General features: G+C 39.3%; 1 protein-coding gene across 1 annotated transcript in view; it reads left to right on the top strand.

Moving 5' to 3' along the window:
* DYNC2H1 (dynein cytoplasmic 2 heavy chain 1) overlaps positions 1 to 24756 on the top strand; it is a 318727-nt gene that overhangs the window by 49847 nt on the left and 244124 nt on the right. Inside the window, exons 31-44 of the mRNA XM_028105952.2 lie at positions 401 to 551; positions 2227 to 2432; positions 3572 to 3754; positions 4978 to 5160; positions 6699 to 6922; positions 7659 to 7774; positions 10906 to 11105; positions 12079 to 12343; positions 13593 to 13800; positions 16636 to 16765; positions 19640 to 19795; positions 21357 to 21616; positions 22452 to 22698; positions 23750 to 23901. Coding sequence (XP_027961753.2) covers positions 401 to 551; positions 2227 to 2432; positions 3572 to 3754; positions 4978 to 5160; positions 6699 to 6922; positions 7659 to 7774; positions 10906 to 11105; positions 12079 to 12343; positions 13593 to 13800; positions 16636 to 16765; positions 19640 to 19795; positions 21357 to 21616; positions 22452 to 22698; positions 23750 to 23901 — 2681 coding nt within the window. The remainder of the gene's footprint in view (positions 1 to 400; positions 552 to 2226; positions 2433 to 3571; positions 3755 to 4977; positions 5161 to 6698; positions 6923 to 7658; positions 7775 to 10905; positions 11106 to 12078; positions 12344 to 13592; positions 13801 to 16635; positions 16766 to 19639; positions 19796 to 21356; positions 21617 to 22451; positions 22699 to 23749; positions 23902 to 24756) is intronic.

Genomic DNA, 24756 nt, shown 5'->3' with positions numbered 1-24756 from the left:
TCTGTTTATGGGTATTAGACTGAAAGATGAAGACAGAATTTAATTTAAGATAAAATTGGAATTTCGAAAGTTTAGACTTCTGTAGTAGCCTGAGATTATTTTGGAAGGCACTGATACCTTTGCATCCTTTTTCTGAAGAGAAGCCGTTCATAAAGAGGAGAGTCGGGAGAAGAAAATACAGAGCCTCTTAGGTTACGGTGAGCCTGGTGGGGTCTAGGACCAGGAACTAGGCACGTGGGAGAGTAGCGTGAGGCGAGTTCTTGGTGAGCTTTCCCGTGAAATATTCTGTTGGAAACCCAGTACACAGCTGGGAACCTGGAAAAAGGTATCTTTCTTTAAGCTGGTGAAATTTTCTAAGTAAATTTACCTTTTAAAAATAACTTTTCTTTTTATTCATTAGATACTATGTTTGGCAGAGCAGATTAAATTCACTGAAGATGTAGAAAATGCTATCAAAGATCATAGTCTTCATCAGATTGAGACACAGCTGGTGACCAAGCTAGAGCACTATACTGGCATTGATACCAGTTCTGAGGATCCACGGAACACTGGTATGAAAAGTGGTCCGTCTTCTGCCTGCTTTGGGGTTATTTGAACTTTTTCTTGTTATTCTATCTTAATTTATGTCTTGTGTTTTTGACTGTATCTTTCAACCCATCACCTATTTCAGAGGTTTAGTTTAGGAATTAGAATATACATGCTTTTATATTGTATTTAGAATCAGTAATTCATTGCTTTAAACAAATGTAGGAACCTCCCCCACACAGGTTTCTTTATCCTCTTCTGTGTAGCTGTGGTCTCGTGCCGCACCCCTGCGTGCCCTGAAAACTCAGACTGCGTGACAGTGTTGGCCTTTAGCATCAAACATTTTAAAGACTCGAGAAGAGTGTCCTGCTGTGTTTACCTGGATGCTCACCGTTTCTGTTGCCCTTCCTTGATCCTGACACTCTCACTTTCCTGCCGATGGAGTAACTTCCTTCGGCGCTTCTTGTAGGTGGAGTTGCTGGCTCTGATTTCCTTCTTACAAGTTTCCTGCATCTGAGAGTGTCTTTATTTCACCTTCACTCTCTTTCCTTAAGGAAGTATTGCTTTGGTTCTTTGCATGTGGAATGATGTGGGGTTGTATCCCGGACATTGTGAATATTGTGTTACGAGTGTCTGGGTCTTGTTTACATCCTTTGGGTAATGTTGACGGTTTCTGTTAGTGGTTGATCGTGTTGGGTTCAGGCCCCACGTTCCAGCCAGCCTTCCCTGGGCTGTGGTTCTGATGCCAGCTCTTTTTTAGAAGTCCTTCACTCGTGTGTAGCATCGTCAGGCACCATGCTGTGCTCCTGAAACAGTTACCACCTTGCACGTCAACTACACTTCAGTAATTCAAACAAAATAGTCTTTGCAACACTACTCACACGCCCTCACATGTGTGCCATCTAATGGCCGGCTCTCGGAGGCTTTGGTTTGATGGCGAGGAAGAGATCCGCCCAGCTGAGGGTGAGCCCAGGAATCATAAATCCAGTTTCTAGAGTCATTTTCCCAATCTCCTCCATCTCCATACTCCACCCAGTGTTTTCTGGTTTTCTTGGGCTCCCATTCTGCTCTCTGACTGCCGGCCTTCCCCCGTCCCCAAGCTCACCCCGACCGCCGGCCTTCATCCCGGAGCTCACCCGGACCACTGGCCTCCCCCACCCCCAGGCTCACCCTGACCGCCGGCCTCCCCCCATCCCTGAGCTCACCCCAACTGCTGGCCTTACTCCCGGAGCTCGCCCCAACTGCACCTGTCGGGCTTCTGGCTGCAGTGGGTCCAGGCCTGGGGACACCAGAGAGACAAAGAAAAAGGGACGATTGGCTTGGTGGCACTTCTCGTTCAGATCTTCCCCAATTTGCCTGATACTTTGTGTTTTTCAGACTCTGGAATAGCCATTGAGGGCACGTTGTGCATGTTTTATACTTGGGCTCAGAGGGAGAAATAGGCTGCAGTGTGCTTGCTCCCTTGCGTAAGGAACCCGACCCTCTCTCCCTGAAGTTTGGTGCCTTCATTTTCATATGCAAAATTCTTATTTTTTACTGGTGGATTTGACATATGTTTGACTTCTGTGACTTGTATGACTGTATCTTTCAAATGTATCACAAAATTACCATTTAAATTCATTTAAAAAATCTGTGTATATATGTAATAAATACATAAGTCACAGGCTGACATTTTCTCCAAATATTTTAATTTGCATACAGAATCTGGCATTCTGGAGCTTAAACTTAAAGCACTGATTCTTGATATTATTCATAATATTGATGTGGTAAAGCAGTTAAACCAAGTTCAAGTTCATACAACTGAAGACTGGGCCTGGAAAAAACAAGTCAGATTTTACATGAAAAGTGATCATACATGTTATGTGCAAATGGTGGATTCTGAACTTCAGTATACTTATGAGTATCAGGTATGACTGGTGGCAAAGTATTTTATTTTTCCAGTTGAAACTGTTTTAAAGGAAATTTGCTGTTGGATGACAGAATTATATTTATTTTGGTCATAACCTTTAAGAATTTTTTTGTGTGCGACTGTCTTTTCTGTTTCATCATAATTAAGAAGATGTTATATCAGAGAAATATTTACAGAAAAGTGAAAATAATGGTGGTGTTGTACTGAATTCTGTGAATGTGCCTTTTCTTAGAGTAGCATTTATATAGAAATGGAGCTGTCTCTTTAATCCAGGGACATTGGAGTCCAGCAACGTTGACGGAAGGAGTCTGGCCCATGCCCCTCCCCCCACACCACACACTTGGTGCCGTCGCAGCCACGCCAAAATACACTTGCTGAATGCTCTCGGTTTGTGAGATAGACAGTTTTCAAACCAATAACCTAGCTCATGGAACCTGTTTTCAGTAAATCCAGCTGTATCCTCTCTGCCTTGTCCCATGATAATGAGTCAGTCATCAGACTATGTCAGACAATTATGTTAGTAAGGGTATGTCAGGAGAGTCGCCCGCTGACTCTTTCAGAAAAGAAATGTGTTTTGAGACCCAAATCTGTTTACCTAAGTTAAGGAAAAACTCTATAACTGCAGCTGGAATTGGAATCTGTTTACCCTATAACTTAGACATTTTGAGAATTATTTGATGAGTTGATATTATTAACTTCATAAGGAAGTTTTCAAAATAATTACATTTGAGTCTCCAAAGTGGTCCTGATTTATGAAGATCATAAGATTCAGGGAATTAATTTACATGAATTTTAAAATACAAGATAGAGTGATTATTATTGTATGATAGAGTTTTGGGTTTCTTTGCCTTAGCAGTACGTCTTTTTACCACTATCAAGAACTTGAGAGACTATTTGGAAAACCTTCCAATATGTTAATTGAGGATGGAATAAACTACATGCTTGGGATTAAATAAGTTTAATTTCAGTTTGTGCTTTAAAAAGTTTCTTCTAGTAAGAAAATATTTTGGATATTTTTCTGTGTTAGCAGCTTTAACTTTTTTGTTGCCTTTTTAGCTTTTTAACTAGTCCCACAACTTCATGTTTGTAAGGTTTAATAAAACATGAATATTCAAACTTTCTGTTTCCCTTGCATAGGGCAATGCTCCCAAGCTGGTTTATACGCCGCTGACAGACAAGTGCTACCTCACTCTCACTCAAGCCATGAAGATGGGTCTCGGAGGAAACCCTTACGGGCCCGCTGGGACTGGAAAAACTGAATCCGTCAAGGCCTTGGGTGCACTTCTTGGGAGACAAGTTTTAGTTTTTAATTGTGATGAGGTAGAATGCATAATTACAAACTAGATAATAGTGTGTGAGTTATAAGAGTTTGGATTACTATTCATGTACTTATATAGGAAATGCCCTATTTCAAAATCACTTTACTTTTGAGTATAACTTGAAAACAGAATTTGTTTTATTTGAACAATAAAATGGAGAGAGGTTGCAGAGAGTATAATCTCATAACTTTTCTAAAGGGAACTAGTGCAAATAAATAATTTTAAATACAGAATGAAGGGTTATGTTAGAGGGTAGGAAAATGTTTTTGTTTTTGTTTTTTTAAAGATTTTATTTATTTATTTGACAGAGAGAGACACAGGGAGAGAGGGAACACAAGCAGGGGGAGTGGGAGAGGGAGAAGCAAGCTTCCTGCTGAGCAGGGAGCCCGATGCGGGGCTCGATCCCAGGACCCTGGGACCATGACCTGAGCCGAAGGCAGACACTTAACGACTGAGCCACCCGGGTGCCCTGTTTTTGTTTTTTTAAAATTAGTGATTCATCAGTTGCTTATAACACTCTGTGCAGGGGCGCCTGGTGGCTCAGTCATTAGGCGCCTGCCTTCAGCTCAGGTCACGATCTCAGGGTCCTGGGATCGAGCCCCGCATCGGCCTCCCTGCTGTCTGGGAGCCTACTTCTCCCTCTCCTTCTGCTGCTCCCCCTGCTCTCTCTCTCTCTCTCTCTCTCTCTGTCAAATAAATAAAATCTAAAACAAAACCCCCCAAAACACCCCGTGCTGATTACATTATGTGCCCTCCTTCCATCCCCCATTTACCCCATCCCTCCCCCCCCCCCAGCAACCCTCACTTTATTTCCTCGAGTTCACTCGTGTGAAATTTAAGAAACAAAACAAATGAATATAGGGGAAGGGAAGGAAAAATGTTTTTAGTAAGGAGAATAGTGAACAGAAAGGAAAAGAGATTCATTTTGAAAATACCATTTTCAAAACATTTTGTGTAGGATTTATATTTCAACTTAAAGCACAACTAAAAATCTTGTATCTGTTTAGTTATGTGTATTTTCCAGAACACTTTCACATGAATTATTTTGTTTATTGTTTGAAACCACCCTGCAAAGTGTAGCTATTTAATCTGTACTTAAAAAAAGAGCAAAAGAGGCAGAGGTAGGTGAAATGATCACCTTGCCCATAAATATCAAAGTATTAAATTATTATGAGAGATCCTAATTATTTTTTCATGGATATAATTTTTGCTGTTATTTTTTAGGGCATCGATGTGAAGTCCATGGGACGAATTTTTGTTGGTTTGGTAAAGTGTGGGGCCTGGGGCTGTCTTGATGAATTCAATAGACTGGAAGAGTCTGTGCTTTCGGCAGTGTCTATGCAGATCCAGGCAATTCAGGATGCTCTGAAGAATCACAGGACTGTGTGCGAACTGCTTGGCAAGGAGGTATAGAGACGCTGGGGATTTAAAACTTCAGATATTTCTTACGACTTCTTGTTACTCCTCCTTAGGCACATATTCTGTCTTTATTCCTCCTGGCGCCCCCGTTAAACCTTTTACCTGTGAATTGTCTGAGGTGTCTCACCCCTTTTCGGTCTCCCTTTTCCATTCACCTTCAAAATTTGGGTCCTGAGTACTTCCGTTCCAATTGTACCTGCTCCTGTTTCCTGGGCGCGCACTCCGTGCCGGCCCTGTTTGCAGTGCCCCCGGGCCCGTCTCACCTAGCACCCTTCAGAATCCTCCCAGGGAGGGGCTGCTGCACATTTTCCGCTTGATGGATGGGGAAAGCATGGTTGGTGAGTTAGGGGTAAGTCTTGGGGCTGGGAACTGACCCCGAGTCTGTCTCAGTCTGAGGCTCGTGTTTTTGATCCCTGTTCTGCATGGATCTTACAACAGTTAAGTGTTTAGCTGTTTTTCCCTTCCTCACTTTTCCCCATCAGAGATACATATTCACGTCATGACAGTGTGAACTTATTTGTGTACAAAGTGTGAGCTTCTCTATATAGTGTATAATGTTGAAAACATGGAAAGTTCAAAGACCTGTGAAATTATCCTCTAATCCATAATAACATTTTCACAGGACGGGTTTTTCAGGCCAGGGCAGGGAAGTAAGACCGGTTCTAAATTATTAATATGTCATTTCTGTGCTGCTTCAGCTCTTCATAAAGAAGAAAGAAACTGTTACGTTTTTACCTCTGTGCTGTCAGAATTTCCTTTTTACACCCTGAGTTTTTTTCCTCCTGTAATGAGCTGAAGGAATTGTCCTTTCTCCAGTCAGCACTGGTCTTTCCACTGATGCTCTGGCCTCTCCTTCCGAGGGACCGTGTCTTTGTCATTCCCACCCTAGTAACCCTCCTTCTTCTCCCCATTCCTCGTGGGCTTTGAAACATAACCAACTCTTGTCCTTTTTAGTAACATACAGTGTGATGTGTAATAAAATTACAATATTTGATCTAATTAAAACATAAGCAACCTTCCTTTCACTCATCTTTCCAACCACTTCTCTTTCTCCTTTCTTTCCTTTAGAGCCAGATTTTTTTTCCTCTAGGTGTTTCTGCTTGCTTCCCATTCATTGTTTGCACACTCTGATTTGGCTTGAAGTGTGCTGTTGCAGATGCTCCTGCCAGGTACTGTCATGGTACCCTGCTCTCCCCTGTTACAGCACGAATCACATGGTGCTTGCTTATAGCCTGTAAGCTCCTGGAGGGCATAAACTGGTACTGACTTCTGCTCGGAGTTGTGTTGTCTCTGTGTACCCAGCAAAGGGCCTGGAACAAGGAGGCTTTCAGGAAGCATAGACACCTCACAGAACTGATTATAAGGGACCTCTGTAAATAGTGTTGCTCCTAAGGAGGTTATCGTATGTTTTTGCCAAGGTATAAGATTTGTGTGTAGAAATATGTACAATAAAATTTCTGTTAGCAACCCATTTTATATTTATAGTTACAAATATTTAATGCCCATATTTTAAATTAACATTTCAGGTAGAAATAAATTCTAATTCTGGAATTTTTATCACAATGAATCCTGCTGGAAAGGGTTATGGAGGAAGACAAAAGCTACCTGACAATCTTAAACAGCTTTTCAGGCCAGTAGCCATGTCTCGTCCAGACAATGAACTTATTGCAGAAGTTATTCTGTATTCAGAAGGCTTCAAGGATGCCAAAGTCTTGGGCAGAAAATTGGTCGCTATCTTCGATCTCTCCAGGTGAGTTTTCCTCTCAAATATTTTTATATTTTTTGGTTCCAGTGATTGATGATGGATTAGTGATCATTTTTCACATTTGTCCAATGTACCTATTCAGTGATTTTCATATTGGTGATTATATTGTACTTAAGGTATCGATAGGGGAGATTCTAGTTTAACATCTGACTCCAAACTATTTGTTTTCCTTAAATGCTATTAATTTGATCTCACTTCTTTTCAGCAAAATATTTTTATGGGGGTGCCCAGCTAAATGATCTTGATCGAACGAATTTATCAGCAGACCCTTCAAAGCCTACTGTTCTTTGGAGGGAATCTTCCACAATTTTTCGTCTGTCTTATTTCTAGTAATAGCAATGGACTTTTAGCTTCTTTGGGTGACCTAGAATTCTGGTTCATGTTACTTAAGAGCTGGTGAGAACTGGAGTGCCAGAAACTGAGAGCCAGATGGGTGGATTGAACAGTTGAGGGATAATAGTCACAGGTGCTTGTCCTTTAGTGTCTTCAGGAAGGTAATTAGCCAGGTCACGACAGCTTTACCCTGATCCTTGGGAATCGGCCATCTTCAGTGTTTCACTGGAATGATCATGTCCTATGACTGGGTTCTTTATGTAAATTGATGGAATATCAGTACTCGTTTCTATGTGTCCGTAGTTATAGTCTGTATTTCTTTAAATACAGCGATAGAAATAATTTCTTATAGCTATCTGATGCTTTGTGATTTCTGTGTCTATTTAAGGGAACTTTTGACACCTCAGCAACATTACGACTGGGGTCTGAGAGCCTTGAAGACCGTTCTTAGAGGAAGTGGAGGCCTTCTTAGGCAGCTGAAGAAAAGTGGCATTAAACAGAATGGTAGGACTTGTTAATCAGATACAATTTTATTTAAAAAAAGCAACTACTTTGATTTAGAACACTTTTAGATTTATAGAAAAGTAATAAAGATGGTTTTTAAATACTTGGCCCCCAGTTTCTGTTGTTAACATCTTACATTAGCATGCTATATTTTATCACAATAGTAGACCAATATTGATGTTATTTTTTAACTGAAGTCCATACTTCATTCACATTTTCCCTAATTCTTACCTAATGTCCTATCATAACTTTAAAATGTGCATTAAATACTAAATAGTAGTGCTATGTAGAGGAACAGTCTAGTCCGCTTCTCCTCAATCTTTGCTGTACATTTAGAATCACCTAGAGGCTTGTTAAAACACTAGTGTGGGGTCCCTATGCCCAGCTTCCTGATTCAGTAGGTCTGGGGCAGAGCCTGAGAATTTCTCTCATCTGAAAACAACAACCGTAGAAACTTACAGGGATTTTTTTCTTTCAAAGAGATAGTATACCAAGCAAAATTACCCTTTAAAAAACAAAAAACTTGATTACAAAAAATACCTTTTAACTGTAGAATAGTTTTCAAGTTACAGTAAAGTTGCAAAGATAGCATTCCCATTGTCTCCTCTCATTTATTATGGTACATTTGCCAAAACTAGGAACCTGAGGCTGGCATATTACTGCTAACTGACGTCCGGACTTCGTTTGGACTTCACCTGTTCTATCGTTAATGCCCTCTTTCTGCTCCAGGATCGAGGCTAAGGCTCCTCGTTGCCTCCAGTTGTTATGTCTCCTCAGTCTCCTTGGCGCTGTTGACACTTTCTCAGTTGCTTTGGTTTTGTTTCCTGGGTACAGGTCATGTGTCATGTAGACTCTTCCTCAGTCTGGGTTTTGTCGTGGTGTTTCTGTCATGATGAGACCAGGTTCTGAACATTTGGAAAGAACACCAGAGAGGTGAAGGGCCCATCTTAACTTAACTTAACATTGTATCAGTGTGTGCACAATGACTGCATGACGTCACTGCTGATGTTCACCTTCCTGGATTATTTTAGAATTTGCCAGGTGTCTCCGCTGGAATAATAACTGTGAAATTACTGTTCTCCCCCTTCCCTACTATACTTTTCGGAAGCTAGTTACTAAATGTGGCTCACCTTCAGACAGGCAGGCAAGGATTAAGCTCCATCTCTTAGAGGGGGGAATATCTGCAAATACTATTTGAAACTCTTTTGTAAATAAGATTTGTTTCTTCTTTCCTACTTAATGTATTTATCAAATCATTCATTCAGATCAGACTCATGACATTTTATTGTACTTTACCACCTTTTTCCCCCGATTTGTATAAGATAAATGATGCCCCCACCCATGGTTGTGTGCCTTTATGAAAGGCCAAATATTCAGCTCTGTAGATTGCTGTTAAAAACTAAGTTGGGGGGGCCCGATGGCTCAGTTGGTTAAGTGTCCAACTCTTGATTTCGGCTTAGGTCATGATCTCAGGGTCCTGGGATCGAGCCCCGAGTTGGGCTCCATGATTTCGGCTTAGGTCATGATCTCAGGGTCCTGGGATCGAGCCCCGAGTTGGGCTCCATGCTCAGCACAGAGTCTGCTTGAGTTTCTTTCCCTCTTGCCTGCCCTTTCTTTCTCTCTTCATTAAATAAATAAAATCTTTTTTTTTTTTAAACTAAGTTGAAACGCTGAAAATAAGTCAGCATAGAAAAACACACCATGTAAAATGATTTATTCAGGCTTTAAGTGATTTAAGTATACATCTTAAAAAAAGGAAGCTGCTTTAGCTCTATTATTGGGTTGGCCTGTGCCAGGGAAGATAAATCATTTGGTGAGCTACTTCAATTACTATTTTTCTGTTGTCTCTCTCTGATTTTTAAGAGACACTGAAACCATACCTGTAGTGATTACAGATGGCTTACTGCTGCTTGGGGTAGGCTCTGCTGTGCCCACGCCTCTCCGCACGCACTTAGACATGGAAACACTCAGCAGCTACAGAGGAACGCCAGCCTGCAGGGGGTTTCCTGCCTTCATTGGTATATCTTACCTAATTAATATCCTGGAAAAAATAAGAATCTTGCAATGATGGTAGCATTTACATTGGGTTTAGGGATGGGTTTATGAACCACTTTTGAGCAAGTCTGATTAAAGACTGTTGCTCAGTGTGTTGGTTTCAGTCTCAGGACTGAAACTTCTGGGAGGCAGTCCTGGCGTATTTGGAGATACCTGAGTCTGTACTTCGCTGATTTGGATGCGAGTCCCAGCTGTTAGACTGCTCTGCTGTCTCCGGTGAATCACTTAAACCCTTAGAGATTTAATATCCTCATCTAGAAAACCAGGATAATGTCATACTTTCTTACTTTATACAATTGTTGAAGGATCACATAAAAGCAGTAAAGTTCTATAAAATTATAAGTGCTGGCAACCTCTATTTTATTTTATTTTTTTAAGATTCTTTTTTTTGAGCGGGTGCCTGGGTGGCTCAGTTGGTTAGGCGACTGCTTTCGGCTCAGGTCATGATCCTGGAGTCCCGGGATCGAGTCCCGCATCGGGCTCCCTGCTCAGCAGGTAGTCTGCTTCTCCCTCTGACCCTCCCCCCATCTCATGTGCTCTTTCTCTCTCATTCTCTCTGTCTCTCAAATAAGTAAATAAAATCTTAAAAAAAAAAAAAAAGATTCTTTTTTTTGAGAGAGAGAGAACGCACATGAGTGGAGTAGGGACAGAGGGAGAGGGAGAGAGAATCTCAAGCAGACTACCTGCTGAGGCCGGAGCCCAACACGGGGCTTGATCCCAGGACGCTGACATCATGATCTGAGCTGGAAGCAAGAGTCAGACACTTAACCAACTGAGCTGCCCGGGCACCCCGAGGATTTTTATTATTAATTAAAGTCTGGGAACCCTGGGACTCAAATTCTATGGAAGAGAGTCCAGAACTGTACTTAGGGATCCTTATTTCTCAGTGGTCAAAAGATAGTAAGGTAAGCTTGTCAATTCACTTGGTATCAGAGGGCTTTAACTGTCACTAAATTCTAGCACATCATTTAATTACTGGGGTGACGAATATCATGGTATTTGAAAATTGTGTTTACAGTCATTAAAACTTTCTAAATTCAGTAACTAATAATTTTAAAATCAAACTTTTTCTCCAGTTGAGGAAAGTCATATTGTGGTACAAGCGTTGAGACTTAATACAATGTCAAAGTTTACGTTTGCTGATTGCTCACGGTTTGATGCGCTGATTAAAGATGTGTTTCCTGGGATTGACTTTAAAGAAGTGGAATATGGTGAACTGAGTTCTGCACTACAGCAAGTGTTTGAGGAGGCCAATTATGAAATCATACCTAATCAGGTAACCATCAAGAATACTTTGTAATAGGAGCACCTGTGTGGCTCAGTTGGTTAAGCATCTGACTCTTGATTTTGGCTCAGGTCATAATCTCGGGGTCATGAGATCGAGTCCCACATCGGGCTCCATGCTCAGTGTGGAGTCTGCTTCTCCCTCTCCCTCTGCTCCTCCCCCTGCTTGCACTCTCTTTCTCTCTCAAATTAAAATTTTAAAAAAAGAGTGTAATATATTGATCCTTTCTCCTAGTTAATTCCTTATTAACTGTTTTATCTTTTATCTTTCCATTTAAATCTCACTTACTCAGGGATACCTTCCCTGATCTTTGAGTCCAGATGAAGTTTCCTTGCTGTGTGTTTCATTATTTTTCTTTCTCATGTACTTATTAATGCTTAATTGTATATTTGACTAATATTGATTTTCCCCCACCAGATACAGTGTTCCTGGAATGTGGGATCCATGTCTATTTTTGTTCATCATTTTATTCCTAGTGCCTCTTACAGAGCCTGGCCCATAATAGATCCATCATATATATTTTTGATAATTGATTACATATGATTTAGTTTCACTTTGACAATTTCTTAGGAGAAATTCTTTTTAGTAGCTTTTTTTATGTAGCACAAGTACATGTTCAAGATGAACATTTTCCCTCTTTTTTTTTGAGAGATACAGGATATAAATGCATGAATCAACTAATGAATAAAATAATACATATATTTGAATGAGTGAGTAAAATAACATATTGTCGAATGACTTGGAAAGTATACTTGTTTTTTTTAAAGAAATACTGGATTTAAAGATCATGGTGTAAACATGCTCAGATTTATTTAAGTGTCATTTTGTTTAAGGCTGTATCTTCCACTGAAGAAATCAAAGGCTTTAATTTTATATGTATGGAATAGAACAACTGTTATAGAATGAGAACAGAACTATGGTTGTGTACTATAAATCATATACAAACATGTTTCTTTTCTACTAGATCAAGAAGGCTTTAGAATTGTATGAACAGTTACGCCAAAGAATGGGAGTTGTCATTGTTGGTCCAAGTGGTGCTGGGAAATCCACGCTGTGGAGGATGTTAAGGGCAGCGCTGTGTAGAATTGGCAGAGTGGTCAAACAGTATACCATGAATCCCAAAGCTATGCCTCGACATCAGCTGTTAGGCCATATTGATATGGATACCAGGGAATGGTCTGATGGCGTTTTGACAAACAGCGCTCGCCAAGTGGTCCGAGAACCTCAAGGTTGGTCTGTGTTTTGTGATTCCTTGCTTTCCTTAGTACTTTTTAGAAGATGACAGAACTTGTCTTTAATGCTGTTCTTATTAAAGTCTTACACATAACCATAAACTGCCTGGTAAATGGTGTATGTTGACCATTTACTTCAGAGGGGCCCAAGATGTGCTGTCGTGTTGATCTAGACTGAAGAGGAACTTCTGTTATAATAGAAACTTGGAGTAATCTGGGTGAGTTGCAGTTCACAACTAGATTAATTTACTGAAAAAATAGAAAATCTATTTTTGCCTCACGAATAAGATGACAAATTTTATTTGGGGTTAAAATTGGTGTGTGTGCGTGTGTGTAAACACTTTTAACTCATGAGTTGGAATACAGTGTTTTGAATCATTTTGAAAATTTAAGTCGTAAAATGGTAATCATCTTGCTCTCAGCTTTTTGGTTTGGTGTTTAAAGGGATTTTTGGCGAGAATCTGAGAAGACTTCTTACTTTTTATTAGGTCATAATTAAAAGTTGTTTTTCTAAGCCAGTGAGGGAAGGGTTTAGAACTGAGACATTGGAAGAGATTTTCCATGTAGTTTTTCATTTTCACTGTGGTTAATAATATCACACTCAGTAAAAACCAAATATTGCCTGTATTGACTTGTCACATTTTTATGGGTGATATTATCCTGTTTGAATTGTCTCAAAGTACACTTGAAACCATTCTCATCTTAGGGAGGATGGATTTGAAAAAATGGTTTGTCTCCAAAAAGACTTGTGTACACAGCACTACTTCTCCCCTTTGAAGTCAACTTTTTATATATCAAAGAGATTTGATGGGCGAATTTTGTATTTCTCAAGTAGGATGCTAAAAATGGGTTTCCTGTCTTTTCTACAAGAGATACTACATTCTTATGACCTGGTAGAAGACAAAGGTGTGGAGAATATCTCACAAGGTCATGGGACTGGAAATAGCCCAGTCTTGCAAACCATCTTTTCCTTTAGTTCTGTATGTTTGGGGACAGGTAGAGCATTATCACAGGGCATGTGGCTGAGGGACAGGTAGGGTGTTATTACATGAGTCCTCGAGCTCGGCTGCAATGCGGAGTCACGGGGAAAATCTCAGCTTGTTCTACTTTAGCTCTTCGTAATATAAAATAACACTTGGTGGAAGTTACTTCTGAAGAGTAAGAGATGGTTATTTGATTCCTTATTTTTAGTTGTTATCACTGCGTATAGTTTTGTTTTACTTCCACTTCTTTGTTTTGAAAATAGATGTCAGCTCATGGATAATATGTGATGGTGATATTGACCCCGAATGGATAGAGTCCCTGAATTCTGTTCTGGATGACAATCGACTCCTCACCATGCCCAGTGGAGAAAGGATTCAGTTCGGCCCAAATGTTAACTTTATATTTGAAACTCATGATTTAAGTTGTGCCTCGCCAGCCACAATATCTAGAATGGGAATGATCTTTCTTAGGTAAACCATCAGAGCGCTTGCCTATGTGATGTGAGAATATTCTTCAGTTATTGGTATGGTTTCGTAGCTAAGTGGAATAAGTGTTGTATGAATGATGTATAAATATGTGTTTCCTCGTTTTTTACTAACTTCTTCCGTTAGGTTTTACTTCATTCAGAGAGTAACTTTTATTGCAGTTCAGTTGTTTCAGTGTTTAGTGTATTACAGTTACTAAGGATTGTGTTTGCTTCAGTGAGACAGCAAGTATTTCATTGTTTCTTTTTTTTCTCTTACTTTTGTTTAAATGTTACAAGTGCAGAGAAGTGAAGAAGCTGGTTATGAACTAGAGGCTGATAATCCAAACTAAGTAGCAATATTTGAATCATAGAATCTTAGATTCATAGAATTTTAGGCCCAACCTAGGCCAACCTAGGGAAGTGACCTTTCACTGTTCAAATTGGAAACCTCCTGACTTAATTTTTACTTTCTTCCTCAGTGTATTTGCTTCAGGGGTAAAAATGAAGAATAAACTAATTTTAGATATCATGTATAGTAGTTTCATGCCAGAACATAGACATTACAGCCAGTTTCATTTTCCAAAATGAGTAATTAGAAAGCTTTCTTTCGTTTTTTGAATTGCTGTTTTAGAACTTGACACTTAGGGGTCTATATAAATGCTAACTGCCCTACTCTCTTAGCACCGTTTGAAGCCATTTTTGGTGTTATCAAGTTGGTTCAGATTGTTTCCAAAATTAATTGCTTACTTCTTTGCTAGTATTTTAGGGAACATTTAAATTAAATAGTCATGAACTCCAATTAAAATTTTTAGGTATTATTAAAAGATACACCATTGTGTTTATAACTTTCATAGCTGTCTCACACAGTTTGTCTGCTTGTTCAACATACTCTTATAATCTGGTGAGAGAAGTGGCATATAAAGGAGAAGTTTATAACTAAATGTTGAAATCTTTATTGAATGCCTGTTATGTATGTGACTTTAAGTCAGGCATTTTAGGAGAGACAGCAAGAAAGGGATAAGACTAATACAGAGGGCTTGTCTTTGTGGAGCATCCCTTCAAGTAGAGGAGATAAAATAAATGGAACAATTATGGCACAAGGTAGAATATAAGTGACGTAAGTGGTAAATAGAGTGCCATAGATATTTAGCAGAAAGAAAGACCATGTGTTGCTGCACGGGATTTAAAAATTGTTGGTGAACCCGATATTGTTTGTGAGAGGCATGATGAATGTATATGATTGCATGAAAAATACAAATACGTGGTAACATTTTTGCTGCTTTTGATTAGCTTGTACCTTGGTTTTAGGTTTCATTCATTTCTTCATTTGTTGAGCACTTGCTATGTTATAGGCCAAAAGAGGACCTTCTGATAGTGAAAGAGAATGCTGTTAATTATGCTGGGACAGTAAACCAGGATCGTCCTGGACAAACCAAGATGTGTAGTTGCCATAGGCACTGGGGAGACACCGTTGACCACAAAGTCTGTATTCTGCAGGGGCTCCGAGAGTCTTTGGTTTTCAGACTGGAGCTGATCTAATGTAACTTATGTATTTACTTTTTTTTTTAAGGTTTTTTTTTAAGATTTTATTTATTTATGTGACAGAGAAAGAGAGAGAGTGAGCACTAGCACAAACAGGGGAAGCAGCAGAGGCAGAGGGAGAAGCAAGCCTCCCGCGGAGCAGGGAGCCCAATGCGGGGCTCGATCCCAGGACCCTGGGATCATGACCTGAGCCGAAGGCAGACGCTTAACGACTGAGCCGCCCAGGCGCCCCTCGTATTTACTTTTGATCATCCCATTTTTCTTTTCCTTTTTACCTGGATAGAAATGTGAGAGGAGAAATTCAAGGGCTCAGTAGTTATAGTGGTAGAGAGTAGGAAAGAAGTGGCAAAATCATGAACCCTTGTCTATTCTAAAATTGTTTATGAATTGTTTTTACCATAATTTTTTATAATTAAGATATAATTTTGAATAAGATGTATTATATTTAATTTCAGTCACTGAATGTTACTCATGTAATGAGGTGTTTTGCTAAAGGAATTGTATTTTACTTGACAGATCTTTGAGGTTTTGTTTTTTCTTTTTTTAGATCTTTGAGTTTTAATAGTGGCATGAGAATTTAGGTAGTTGGCTTTTTTTGAAAGAGAGAGAAGAAGAAAAAAATATTTTTAAAGATCTGTATTAAGTTGCAGCTGTCCTTGAACTCTACTGTGTTTTTGAATCACCCAGAGATTTTGTTAAAGTGAAGATTTTGTTTCAGTAAGTCTGAGATGGGATTTGGGATTGTCTATTTCTCTATTCCTAAGGATTTAGACAACTTTTTGGCTAATCTGTATGTAATTCCTCTTTGTGTTTATAATATAGATAAAATTTATTTGCTTTATTTTACAGAAAATGGCATATACGTATATGTGTGTGTGTGTGTGTGTGTGTGTGTACGTAACTAACATGTACATGTACATAGAGAAATAACTAAAGTTAACTCTTATACTAGCAGATACAATACCAGTGTAGAATAATGTTTATCGGAGCAGAAATTCATTTTGAGAGAAAATTGACAGTGTCTTCCTTTTTTTTTTTTTTTTAAGATTTTATTCATTTATTTGAGAGAGAGAAAGCTGGAGACTGAGAAGGAGCAGAGGGGGAGGGGCAGAGGGAGAAGCAGGCTCCTCGCTGAGCAGTGAGCCCAAAGGACGTGGGGCTCGGACACGGGGCTTGAGCCCAGCACCCTGGGATCATGACCTGAGCCGAAGGCAGACGCTTCACTGACTGAGCCACCCAGGTGCCCCTGACAGTATCTCCCTACGTAATTTCTTCCATGCTTATTAATCTGTTTCAGTGATGAAGAGACAGATGTTAATTCTCTGATAAAATCTTGGTTGAAGAATCAGCCTCCTAATTATAGGAATAATCTTGAAAACTGGATTGGAGATTACTTTGAAAAGGCTTTACAGTGGGTTCTGAAGCAGGTAAGTTAGCCATAATATTTCATAATTAATCATTTAGGCCAGAAGTACAGTGATTAAGAGTGTTGCTTAGAGATAGCTGCCTTTTAGTGGATCTCAGCCAGAATCTGGGGGCAGAGTGAGAAGTAGGTGTCTTCCCTGCTACCCCGCTCTTTGTCTTGGCTTAACTTTCTTTATGGTGTCTTAAAACACTTCACTTCTCTCACCTACAATGTCCTGCACTGCTTACCTAAAAATCTTGAATAGTGGAATCTCCCATTGTTTACTAGCAAAATGATGTTACTGTCACATTTCACTGTCAGTAAATGCCTGCTTGTATTTGCTTGTATTTCATGCTAAAAACAACGTCAAGGTAATACTAAAGTAGAAGAGGGATGGCGAGTTATTTACAATATTATTAAGAACTGCTTGTGCAGACATTATTGCATATCTAACATACGTATCAAGCATATCACAAGGCAGGACAGACTCCTTCCTTGGGAGGGTTTGCCTAATGGAGAAAAATGAGGTGTGAAAAGATCATCAAAATCAGATGAAGAGAGTATTGCTGTCTTCCAGGAGAGTTTAAAAAGGTGATCACACTTGATTTTGAATTTGAATCCCTGAATAGCAGTTTCACATGCACAGAGACAGGGAGGACTTTTACAGGTTCTACACAATTTTTCAGCTATTTCCGGTTTTTGTGTCATTGCTTTTCTGAGAAATGTGAACATAGAAAAGTAGAGGAAATAAATAGCAGTGGAAGTACTTTTTGGAAGCATCTGATTGCTAATCTGAACTGGATTTAGTGGTTGCTACTTGGGGATTGAATAAGATTTACCAAGAAATGGAGATCTCCCTTCAGTTTTCTTACCTTTTTCCTTTCCTGACTGTAAGGATGAGAGATGGTGGGACAGGGGTTGGTGAGGGGTGGGGTGTGAATGACGGAGGTTCCCTGGAGGCCTCAGGGGACGAAGCACTGCCTCCAGCCTGACGAGCTGTCTTCTTCTTTCTGGTATAACTGCATGCATTCGGCTCGAAGCACCTTGAGGGCAAGGACCAAGCTGTAGTGTATCCACAGACCCAGGTGTGGTGTGAGACATGCATGAATGAGCATGTGTGTGCTTTAGTAAATACCTGCTGCCTCTGGCCTCACTCCTTTTCAGTGGATATGTGGGGATTTCAGGAACATGAAATATGCGGAGCTAGCACGGCACTCCAGGACAAGTTCCTTGAGGTCATCTGCGTGGGTGCTGTTTTTGTTAGAAAGAGAAATATAGCACTGGGTGGGATCTATTGATATACAGGGGTTTCTGAGTGTAGGCATGAGGACGGGATAAGATGATCAAGCCATAGAGTGGATGTAATCAGTTAGAAAATGAACTGATTCTGTTTTGAGGTCAGGTCCCTGTGATTATTTGACATTTTTTTAATGTATTGATGCTTCCTTCCTTCTTATTTTGTACTTTGTTCACTGTGTTCAGATTCTCAGAAATATACCATAATGGTTACTGTAACCACATGCTGATTTTATTTATAACTGGAGCTTTGCCTTCTTGTTTCATTTTAGCAAATTAGACAATGTAGAAGAAAATGCGAGGGTTTCCTTTATCTTGCCTTTAAAGCCTGGAACTCTTAGCATGACCCAAACAGCTGGATTTCTGTTCATCTCCTCCCTTTTTCCTGCTCTTTCTCCCATTTCTCCAACCCTCTAAAAATAATTTTTTTATGCAGAGTGATTTTTAAAAATATGTAAATTGGATCATTTTACTCTCTTAAAAACACTTTAAAAGTAGTGAAGATAAATGTTACAGTCCTTACCACGGCCTATGCAATTCTGCGTACTCTGGCCCTTGCCTCCCTCTCTGCATTTCTGAACCACCCCAGTGGCTTACCTTTGCCTATTCTGTGTTCTCTGCATGCCAGAAAGATGTCACCTTTCAGATGCTGGCTTAACTGTTGCTGTTTTCAAAGAGACGGGCTCTCCATCTGCGTTACTCTGAGAGCACTCTCTTCTGCTTCTCTGGAGCTTTTTTTTTTTTTTTTTAAATTCATTTGAGACTCAGAGATAGAGAGCGGCAGACAGAGGGAGAAGCAGGCTCCCCACGGAGCAGGGAGCCCAATGCGGGACTCGATCCCAGGACCCTGGGATCATGACGTGAGCCGAAGGCAGACGCTAAACCATCTGAGCCACCCAGGCTTCGCTTCTCTGGAGCTTTTACTGGGACTTGTTGACCGTCTCCCCTATGAGACTGGAGTCACACAAGTGGAAGTTTCTGTTTAGTTCACCTTTTTTTCCCCCCATACTAAGCACCACAGGGACATGTGACTGATGCATAAATGGTTCTCTGTAAATACTTAGAGATTGAGTGAATGAGAACCTTTTTCCCTTTTAACCCCCCAGCAGTTTGCGCGCGGGTTCCAGAGGCCCACAGATCGAAATCATCTACACCACTGCAACCCACAGGTTTCATTTTAAATTGTGCGTAGAGAGCCAGCTCCACATGGTTTTTTGTGTTAAGTCTGCTTTTACCAGCCATACTTGTCCAGTGTCCTCTAGTTTCCTTTTTATCAGCAGGAGGAAATGGGGGACTGTTCTTTTTAGATCAGTGCTCAGTGATGTACTTTTTCTTTTATTTTCTTCAAGTTTAGGAAGTAAACACATCTACTTAAGGACTCTAGCACTTACTGCTAGAAATGCACAATTGTATTTTTATGATCACTTTATTTTCAAAGTTTATACATGTAAACTGGATGAAATGTAAACTTTCTACATCTTTAGCAGAGGGATGCATTTAACGATCATACTTGAAAAGATATGTGAGTGTAAATCTGTATGTTTCTGTGTTTACCAATTAATGTTTGTTTTTTGTCTGTACCATGGATTTTAATCAACAGAATGACTATGTGGTTGAAACAAGTTTGGTTGGGACTGTGATGAACGGTCTGTCACATCTACGTGGATGCCAAAATCATGACCAATTTATTATTAATCTCATACGGGGACTTGGCGGAAATCTGAACATGAAATCACGTCTGGAACTCACCAAAGAGGTGGTGCACATTTAAAATCTATATTCAGTCAACATTTTTCTTTAATTTTCATGGACTCTTAATTGCCAAAATCGTGATTTGTAATTGTAAGGTATAGAACCTTTTAATTTTGAAATTAATGCTTTCAGTGGAAGAGTTATGCGTTTGAATATGTGTACTTATTTTTTCCTTTGAACAAGTTTATGGTGTTTTATGATATTAAAATTTTATAAAATGTTTAATAGGCTATAGTGTGGACCGTATCTTTTGTTAGACATTTTTGAAACTAATTAGCCACATGAATATATATAATTATTCATTTTTAATTTTAGAATTATACTTTTTTTTAAAGATTTTATTTATTTACTTGACAGACACAGCGAGAGCAGGAACACAAGCAGGGGGAGTGGGAGAGGGAGAAGCAGGCTCCCCGTTGAGCAGGGAGCCCGATGCGGGGCTCGATCCCAGGACCCCGGGATCATGACCTGAGCTGAAGGCAGACGCTTAACTGACTGAGCCACCCAGGCGCCCCAGAATAATACATATTTTTAATCATTTATTTAACCAGAACAGTTTTAGCAGTTAGGAATGCTAGGATGGATTAATCATTATCAACATTTTCTTTAATAAATGTAAGGGTATATTTCAGTCAAGTTGTTTATAAAACTGAATCGTATACTTAAGGGATATCATCCTCTTGGCTTTTGTTGAAAACATTGAACATGCATTTCTCTGGGTTGGCTCCAACATCGTGTTTCTGCATTTGCATCATCTCTTTCTTCTTCGGTGCCATCATTTACTACTTCTCTGTGCTCCTCCCCTTCCCGTGGCCGTTCTGTGTCCTTATTGCCAAATGCTTCTCATTTTACCACTCGATCCCAGATCGTATGCTGCTTTGGAGCAGACTTCTCATGCTACAGTTTGGAGGCAAGGTATTAAAGGTTAGCATCGGGTGAACTCTGATTTATGTCTGTGCAGGTAGCAAGTTTTCAGTGTTAGAAGAAGAGCAGCTTGAGAGCAGAGCTAGAACCACCAAAATGGGCGGGACTAGATTCCTATGCTGAGAAATTGGTGGCTCAGCGTTCATTCAAACCCCTTTAAATAGGTTGAATGTATTTATACCTTGGTGCATGTGCAAACTAGAAGACTTTTATTTATTTACTTGAATTATCATTTAGAGAATAATATTTGACATAGCATGTTGCTTTAATTATAAAAGATATTTGGTGGTAGGTTTAGCACAGGAGAATTTAGCACAGGAGAATTTTCTTTCAACTAAGATGATTGACTTTGGGACATGGACTTTGAAGAACCATGAGAGATGATGGAGAAACAAACCGAGGGTTCTAGAGGGGAGGAGTGTAGGGGGATGGGTTAGCCTGGTGATGGGTATTAAGGAGGGCACGTTCTGCGTGGAGCACTGGGTGTTACGCACAAACAATGAATCATGGAACACTACATCAAAAACTAATGATGTAATGTATGGTGATTAACATAACAAAAAATTTAAAGAAAAAAAATAAAATTTCATACACTCTTGTTTGGAGTATGTGAAAACCTATCACAACTTCTTCCTCTGCAGGTTTTTAACTGGGCACGAGAATCTCCTCCAGACCCTCACAAACCAATGGATACTTACTACGACCCGAGTAGAGGACGATTAGCATCTTACGTGCTGAAGAAGCCAGAAAGCTTGACAGCCGATGATTTCAGGAATGGCCAGACTCTCCCCGTAGTTCAGACTCCTGACGTGCAGCGACAGCTGGGTTATTTCGAACCGTGGTTAAGTTCTGATACTAAACAGCCCTTTCTTCTTGTAGGGCCAGAAGGCTGTGGCAAAGGGTAAGAGCAGCAGATTGCTGACTGAGGCACACAGTGTGGATTTGTATCCCTGTCTTCTTTTAAAGTAATTTAACAGCTCTCTTACCTTCCTTTTGCTGAAAGTAGCACTTACCTTTCCATGAAGGACTCTTCCCATTGTCACTACTTGTAAAAACGATACGACTGTAGAGAATTATAGAGAAGAATATGTCCTTTTTTCCTGCCAGCTTATGTGTTTTCTGATGGAAAGAGAACAGTCTGAGAAAATACGTGCATACAATCCCAACAAAAACTGAATACCTTAGATACGCTCACAAATTATTACCTGCTTTAGTTATAAAAATTGCATCTTGAAGTTAGCTCTCTATTGAAAAATAACTTTTATTTCAGTGTCATTCAGCCTACTTTTAGTGCCTACTGAATGTAGGATCTGGAAATAAAGGAGACATGATTATTAGTTTCACATTTGTAGTAATAATTTAAAAATTCTGTAAAATCATAGTAAATATTTGTTTAACTTGGAGTACTTAATATCTTAAAATCTTTCCTTCAACTGTGAGGAAACAGTTGGTATCTTTTATATGTACTTTATCAGGTTAAATTATTTCTGTAAACTTTGATTTTTTTTTTTGTTCAGTGAGTCCCAAGAATGCCTTCAAATATGAATTTATTTTTTTATATTGTAAATATTAGAAAGCTACTTGTTAAGCCATATCCATGTTTACCATTTTCCCCTTAAACATTATATTACATAATTTAGAAACTGAAATATTTATAAAATAGAAATTTTATATTGACTATACACAGTGTTTAATTGGTTGTATTTTCGAAGTCCAATGTCCTCCATCTCTTGTAGGCTGCTGCTAAGGTATGCCTTTTCCCAGCTCCGGTCCACTCAGATTGCTGTAGTTCACTGTAGTGCCCAGACAACATCCCGGCATCTCCTGCAGAAGCTGAGCCAGACCTGCATGGTGATCAGTACTAACACAGGTCGCGTGTACAGACCGAAGGACTGCGAGAGACTTGTTCTGTACTTGAAAGATATCAACCTGCCCAAGCTTGACAAATGGGGCACTAGCACTTTGGTTGCTTTCCTGCAACAGGTGAGTCTTACTCCTTGAAGTGTTAGGATGTAATGGGAAAGGGTTAGAAAATCTGCTTTCCTTCTCGGGGTCAGTTTTATCCAGCATGTGTTGTGGACATTAAACTCCCAAAGCTTGTAGTAATCTGGTTCCAGGGCTACTTTCTTCCTGCCTTTTCTTTTTTTTTTTTTTTTTTTTAAGAGATTTTATTTTTAAGTAATCTCTACACCTAGCATGGGGCTCGAACTCACGACCCCGAGATCCAGAGTCGCACGCTTTACTGACTGAGCCAGCCAGGTGCCCCCACAAGGCACCCTTCTTTGACGTTCTTCCCTGTAGAAGTTAGCATTACAGCAGGATGATGTATGACAGGAAGAGTAAGAACAACCTTCACCTATACTTACTTCCTGTCCTTTATTTCTAAAACAGAGGGAAAGCAGGAGCTGGGGATGATGTGGGATTTGGGGAGATTTCTGTTTCATTTTTCTAGGGATGCATTCTTCAGAGAGCAGGTACATGTCCTTGGTCCTGGCCCTTTATGGGCTTCCTTAGCTCAGTACTCTCCCTCTTAGCCCAAGTAAAGGCGAAGGTCAGAGACCATACGTTCTGTCAGTGTGGAAGGCGTTATATATGTGGTTTGCTTCACATTAGAAACCCTGCATTCTAAATTAGAGTTTATTATGTTTATATGGGTTCAAACTTAGCTTTACTATGGAACTGTAGAATATGATAAAATATTTATAAAGAAAACCAAAATAGTTTCCTTATATTTTTCCTGGTTCTTCCACTTTGTTTTCCCTAATTGCTGGTAGATTTATTTGTCATCTGGATTTTAATGTTTATTAGAGAGAAAAGCACTTTAAAAATGAGCATAATTCAGCTAACATTAATTGAACGTAGAGTCTTGAAGAGTATTATTTTTCAGTGTTATAAGAATTTAAAGTATATTTCAATCTTAAATTTTTGAGTTAGGTAGAGGAGGATGATTGCATTTGGAAAAAATTGAATTTTATGCAAAAATATTAGAAAATCCTAAGCCTAAAACATTTAAAATACATTTATTTTCAAAAAGGTACTGACATATCAAGGATTTTATGATGAAAATTTGGAATGGGTTGGTTTAGAAAATATTCAGATTGTGGCTTCTATGTCAGCCGGAGGAAGACTGGGAAGACATGAGCTGACCACCAGGTTTACCTCCATTGTTCGTCTTTGTGCTGTGGAGTATGTATCATAGTGTTCGTAAATTTTTTTTTTTTTTAAATTTGGGGAGACGTCTTCTGTATTTGAATTTTATTAAAGGCATCCATTAATGATAATTTTTTAAAATGAAGACTATAAAAATAGTTAAACTTGAGTTCTGTTATTTTTTTCCCTGTCTTTTCTAAACTTTAGGCAGTAATTTAGGGTGATAAATGCGTTAATCAGTGCTTCTTAAATATTAGAAATAAAACCCAAAATATTTTGTATCATCTCTGTTCTAAAATGTCAGTATCAGGAATCTGAATGATGGATTTTAGATTTTAACATGGGTTTCATAAAACAAAAATACTATCAAATTTTATGAAGATAAATAAACATAATGTAAACAGGCACAAGGTGGAGTCAGGTCAGGTGTGTGGGTGACAGCATTAATCCTGATGCATGCATCCATCTCCACGGTCCATAATTGTTGCAAGAACTTGTAAATTTTATGGATATGGAGCTTGTCCTCTGTTCCGTTTTGCCTTAAACAATCTTGTTTTGATGCTTTCATGCTCATTGCACCCATCTATTAAATTGTACTTTCAGAAATGTTATAGCTACCAATTAAGCTGTATTGAAATAGATTTAGCTTTGAGAGAAACAGGTTGATTTCATCTGTTGTATTCTACTTTTACAGTTCTGAGATGATTGCTGCTTTATGGGTCAGCTATACTGAAAATAATTTTTCTGAAGCAAAATTTACCTTTTGGTCCTTTCTAAAAATCAGTGATTTCCAAACAATTATGTTTTTAAGTAATTTCACTGGAAACTTCTATTAGGGCCCTCAGTATTTGAGAGCAGATAAGTAGGGGTCAGAATAGGGACCTAGAGCCT

The sequence above is a fragment of the Eumetopias jubatus genome, unplaced genomic scaffold (assembly GCF_037043125.1).
Source record: "Eumetopias jubatus isolate StellerSeaLion01/CBP00866 unplaced genomic scaffold, mEumJub1_p1.0 scaffold_13, whole genome shotgun sequence".
Classification (NCBI taxonomy): Eukaryota; Metazoa; Chordata; class Mammalia; order Carnivora; family Otariidae; genus Eumetopias; species Eumetopias jubatus.
The sequence above is the reverse complement of the archived record's forward strand: the minus strand, read 5'-3'. Positions and strand labels throughout refer to the sequence as shown.